The following is a 6,000-nucleotide window of genomic DNA, read 5'->3' as shown; positions in this document are numbered from 1 at the left end:
GGCAGAATCGTTACCATCTGAGCCGCCAGGGAAGCCCCATAAGTCAAATCTGGTCGTGAGGCAGGGACTATCCGGTCCAAGGGCACCAGGACCCTGGCAGGTGCTGAGTGGGCTTTGAGGGGCGTGCCCAGATTGTCGGGGGACCGCTGTACTCAGCACTGTGCCTGAGCCCATGTGCGTAAGTCCAGTGCACACTCAGAAGGCATGGGCTGCAAGAGGGCCGCCTTACGACTGTGATTCCGTGAGAGTGACTGATTTGCATTTTCTTCTTATAGATTAAAAAACAAACGAAAGCATCACTATGACTTGGCGTCCCTCTTAGAGTAACCAAAACACCTACCCTAACATGTTTAAGTATGCGATTTTTGGTTAGGTTTCATGTATTACTCTAGTATTTAGAGCTATCAGAACTAGGGGAAAATGGTGAAAAAAAGTAAGTTTTTGTTTTATGGCCTTGAATATCATGATTTTAGAAGAAATATTCGTCTAATATATTGAATTTATGTTTTAAACATATAGAATTTTCAAACCTATACTTGTGATTTTTTATTTTCCATCAAGATTTTACAGTTTGGAATGGAGAACTGTGTATATGAATTTTATTCCCTCTAGAGGGTACTAAGATGGAGCTGAGTGTTATGGATTTTATATACATATATGCACCTATGTACAGGTGCATATATGTACATGTATATGTATATATGCACACATGCATATGTGTGTGTGTTTATACATAATAGAGAAAGTGAGAGAAATTACTAAACATTATTCCTGTCACCAGAAAGTCACCTGATAAATTTAATAAGCATTAAATATTACAGTTACATTATAATTAGCATCAAGTTTATTTTATTAAAAAACAGTCCTTTGTTATGTTATATGCTTTTTAGCATAATGATGTCACTTCATTTTTAAAATCTGATCAAAAATATACTTCTCACGCCTGGAGCGCAGGAAGGGTGTCTGACAAGAGCTGGGTTTTAAGGCTCGGCTCAGAGGCGCGGCTGAAATTGAAGCACCTTGAAGTCTGCCTCGTGGCCCATGGGCTGGGGTTCCCTGGTCAATGGGAGCAGGAGCCTGTCACAGAAGACCATGCAGCGCAGGCTCAACCAGCAAGCTAATCTAAATAAACATCCGAGAAGCTTGGAAGCCCCCGATCTCCTCCCCACTCCCTTCATTTTTCCCTCAGACTGTAAAGCACAATCTCCTCATTCCCTAAAAGGATGAGGAAATTGCCCGAATCCTCCCCACCCCAGGGCTCCCAGGTTCCTCTGGTGCCACTTTGCAGGGTGGGGGGCATCACTGTGCAGCTCCAACGCCAGACAGAACACCAGGGAGCCTTCTGCAGTTGGCTCATCTCAGAGTCTTCACATCAGACAAAGCGTCTGCCAAGCACATCCACTCCCCTTTCCTTCCGCTGGAGGATGTACAGATAAATGAGTTTTCTAAAATCCCAAGTTAAGTTCATCTTCCCATATGCTATGAAGAATAGTAGTGCAAGTAGTTTCTTTTGGGGAACATGCAGTGAACTTCATTACTTATGACAAACATTGTCTCTGCATTATTTTTTTGTATGGCAACTTACTGTTTTCTACTAGCAGTTGCCGTTTTTGTTTGTTTTTTTTTTTGCCACGAGATAGAAAAAACATATTTACGTAAGAGTATGATGCCAGCAGATTTCTGACAAGCCCCATTTACATGGTACATTGTTCCAAAGGGTGTTTAAGTAGAAAATACAGAAGCACTATACAAACCTACTATTACACTGGAGAAATCATTAGCCTCAAAGGAGTAATAACGGTATGCTATTAAAACCATGAATACATTTTCAGTATCTGTAATGAAAAAAAAACTTTATAAATATGTAAATTTCTGTTCAACAAATCCAAAATAAAATGCACTAAAAAACTGATATGTAGACAAAAGTTTATTTACACCATACAACATTTTAAATATTTTATACACAGCTGCAGCAGAGAAAGCTACTCAGAGCTTTCTAGAGAAAACTGCAATAATAAAGATGTGAAATATATTATTCATATAAAAGTGAGATTATTACTTTATTGCATTTAAAGCAATGAAGAATGTAGCTCAACAAACATTCATTTAATGACAAAAACTTTGCTTTTATATTATAAAGTAAAAAGTGTAGTAATGGCCAAACAGACTGTTATAAACTTTAAAAACTGCATAAATATGTACATTGTGCTTCATGGTGAAGTTTTTTGAAAACTAAACCATATGAAGCGGTTACAACATGAATCGTTGCTTGAGGTTTATCTATAAAGATTACCTTACAAATCCATTCCACGGGTACTTACAACACAGGGCAGTCAGGACTGTACACCTGGGTCTCTCTCCACTCGCCTGACCAGGGAGAAGTTACCAAAGCAAACACCACTGACATTTGGCACGTGGAGGTGCTGACATAGGAGAGTCGCATTGTCTGGAGAGAAATGTCAGGCTTCCCAAGTCTTAAGTGTCAGTGCAAATACATTTTGTCTCCACCGCAGTCCATTTTGCTTCTGTTAAACTTCTGTTTGAAAGTCCCCCTCCTGCACGTCCAGAGGCAAACTCAGACATTTCTCCCACTCTGCTGGTCTCAGTTCCAAAGCATCTTTTGCCTCTGTGTCTAAGACATTGATTGTGGTGTAATGTTGGTATTCACTGGGGTTTTTGAAAGTGTCCCATGGATTCTTGTTTGGTGCTGGGTTTTCCTGTCAAGAAGAGAGGGGAAGGGAATCATTTATTTGATGACTTGGATGGCCGCTTGTTGAAATTTCCAGGAAGAGAGCCTGTTTTAAGTTTAATCCAGTTTATGTGATTCAGAGATGACTGGAAATTGTGGCCAGCTGCAGGAAATGGTTTTGATTTCAGTTTTCTTTCATTGAACAAACTGATGAACACCTTCTTTGAGTTACCCTAAAATGTTCCAGCAATCAAAGGAAGTGAATAGTAATATAGTAGGCAACGTAGATAATGTTTTGTTTGGGAGCATCTTGTGAAGTGTCGGGATGGCTATAGGTTCAGGTAGGAAGGAGCACTAAGTTACAACTAACATAAAATATAGGACACTTACATATTTTGGCAGAATCTTTCGTGTGATTAAAAAAAATTGAGGCTATGTCATAGGGAATGTTGTGTAATATTAAAAACTATAACCCAAACTAGCCTTATTTTATAAAATAAAATTTTAGATCCCTATCTTTGCTTAGTTTTTCTTCAAGGAATTACCCTTTATAGAATATGAAAATGCTATGTGTGATCTATTTTTTTTTCTGCTGTATGTTCTTCAAACTTTCCTATATACTTGTATGACACACTACCAAAAATCCTTTCAAAGAGCACAGCTTTTTGGAAGACATATCCAGCAATATAAGGGTTTTTTAAAAAATGTCTACAAGCCATTTCTTCTGAAGTTTCATAGTCCACACCATCTAATCACCTAAGATTTAAGATCTGCCTAATTATAACTCCACCAAGAACTTCAGTGTTGTAGGTGCTTGAGAAATGTATGAACAGACATCATTTGTGGTTTCTATATCCTGATACTGGCTAGAAGTTAGCACTAAAATTGCTTTACTTTAAATAAATGTCATTTAAAGATTTCTATAAAGTGAGGGGCTTTGAACAGGATTTACTAAACTGAGCAACATCAAAGACAAGAAGAGAATCATGACTGAAATCTCCTTAGAAAGAAGGAAACAGTTCATGGTAGTTGAATCCGTTTCTTACCCCTCCACCCACAAATTCTGGCCTTCAACTAACTAAAATCAATTGGCAGGGGGAATAGAAAACATGTACTTGAATAATTGTTTGGATTCCACTCAATAGATTACACATCATTCTCTAGTATAGTCAAAAGACACAGTTTATAGAAATATTTATAACTAGATTATTTTTCTTTTTTAAAAAATTGATTTATTTTTAACTGGAGGATAATTGCTTTACAATATTGTGCTGGTTTCTGCCATACATCAACATGAATCAGCCATAGGTATACATATGTCCCCTCCCTCTTAAACCTCCCTCTAGAACCTCCCACCCATCCCACCCCTCTAGGTCATCATGGAGCACCGGTTTGAGCTCCTTGCATCACACAGCAAATTCCCACTGGTTATCTATTTTACATATGGTAATGCATATATTTCCATGGTACTCTCTTAATTCATCTCATCGTCTCCTTCCCCCACCGTGTCTACAAGTCTGTTCTCTATATTTGCATCTCCATTGCTGCCAGCAAATAGGTTCATCAGTACCATCTTTCTAGATTACATATATATGTACATAAGTAGAAATTACATTATTAAAATTCTCAACATGTTAGCTATTTTCAGCACTTGTTAGCCTTAATCATGAGGACACATAAGAAAAAAAAATAGCTAATAGTAAAGATTTTAAAAAGGTAAAACTTTAGGGCATGTACAGGGGGTTAATACCCTAAAATCTCATGAATTACAGTCCTAGAACTCTCCCCTTCTCTCTCTCTTTTCTTTCCCCATCTCCCTCTTTGCTTCTTTTCAATCCATGTTTATTTATCAACTGCTCTATGCTGGCAACTTATTAGGCGCTCAGGAGAGAAAGGTGATACATCAAATATGGAAAAGCACACGGTCCACGAGGGAACATAGATTCAGAGCTCAGGACACACAGGGATACACTCCAGTTGCTCCATTCCATATGAATGTGATCTGGAACAACTGACTCCATTTCTCTGAACCTCAACTTTAATATTTGCAAAACAGGTATGCTTTGTTATTTGGGCCAAAGGACTTGGCAAAAGGTGCAGTTCATCACCTACTTTATGCAACTCTTTGCAACCTACTTTATGGGTTGCAAAGATAAGAAGAAAAAAAAAAACGTAGAGAAGCTGAGCATAATATTTGATTTCAATAAATACTCACTAGATAGTAATTATACTTGTTATAAAGGTGTCAATAGTTAAGTGGAGGTATAAAATATATAAACACACCTACAATCCAGAAAAATTACTGTGGGAGTTTGGAGGAGGGTGGAAATATAGCTTCCTTTTGTGGAAAGTACAGAGACTTTTTTGAGGAAAGTGACATTAGGCCTGGCAGAGAGAATGTGCTTTGTCAGGAAGACATATGAATGGCTGGAGGTCAGGTGGCTGGAAAAGTATGTGTACTAAGTTCAAATCCAGACAGTGTAGAAATGGGGCCTCTCAGAACACAGACCAATTTATTTCAGTTGGAGTGAAAAAGAATATTAGGAAAAAAAAAAACAAAAACAAGCAAAGATGACTGAAAGCCAGATGATAAGAGGCTTTGTCTGCCAGGCTACTTCTCAATTTGGAATTTATTTTGTAGGCAATGAGGAATGGTTGGACCTTCTGGGGCACTATAGGGATCAGAACCATCAGTCATCAGTGAAAGGGTTCATTGGTAGAAATTTTGCTGAATCAAGCCATGGAGTGGATTTATCCACCTTGGAGGGGGGCTGTCTTAAGGAGCTTTCAGGGAATCCTAGGTTTGACAGAAAGCTAATTAGTTCAATCATAAAAAAAGTCAAGATACATAAAGTGCTATTACTTAGCTTTAAAAATGACTTCCACAAATATTGTACATTAACGCATACATGTGGAATCTAAAAAAATGGTATAGATGATCTTATTTGCAAAGCAGAAAAAGAGACACAAATGTAGAGAACAAACATATGGATGCCACAGGGGAAGGGAGGGTGGGAAGAACTGAGATTAGAAGTGACATATATACACTATTGATATTATGTATAAAATAACCCATGAGAGCCTACTGTATAGGACAGGGGACTGTACTCAGTGCTCTGTGGTGACCAACATGGGAAGGAAATCTAAAAAAGAGGGGATAGGTATGTGTGTGTGTGTGTGTGCATAGCTGATTCACTTTTCTGTACAGCAGAAACTAACAACATTGTAAAGCAACTATACTCTAATAAATATAATTAAGTGTTTCATTGTGTTTAGAAAAAGTGTGATTTTCCTTTTATATTTTAAAGATC

At 37.9% G+C, this 6,000-nt stretch overlaps 1 protein-coding gene across 3 annotated transcripts in view; it reads right to left on the bottom strand.

Moving 5' to 3' along the window:
* Window positions 1-1,947: 1,947 nt before the first annotated feature.
* The window catches only part of ADGRB3 (adhesion G protein-coupled receptor B3), an 893,473-nt gene continuing 889,420 nt past the window's right edge, over window positions 1,948-6,000 (bottom strand). For all 3 annotated transcript variants that reach the window (XM_055433831.2, XM_088840488.1, XM_088840489.1), the window contains one exon: window positions 1,948-2,717. In XM_055433831.2, coding sequence (XP_055289806.1) covers window positions 2,529-2,717 — 189 coding nt within the window. In that variant the 3' untranslated portion in view covers window positions 1,948-2,528. The remainder of the gene's footprint in view (window positions 2,718-6,000) is intronic.

Source organism: Moschus berezovskii, chromosome 10 (assembly GCF_049115385.1).
Source record: "Moschus berezovskii isolate FMDL1 chromosome 10, NW_MosBer_1.0, whole genome shotgun sequence".
NCBI classification, from domain to species: domain Eukaryota; kingdom Metazoa; phylum Chordata; class Mammalia; order Artiodactyla; family Moschidae; genus Moschus; species Moschus berezovskii.
The sequence above is the reverse complement of the archived record's forward strand: the minus strand, read 5'-3'. Positions and strand labels throughout refer to the sequence as shown.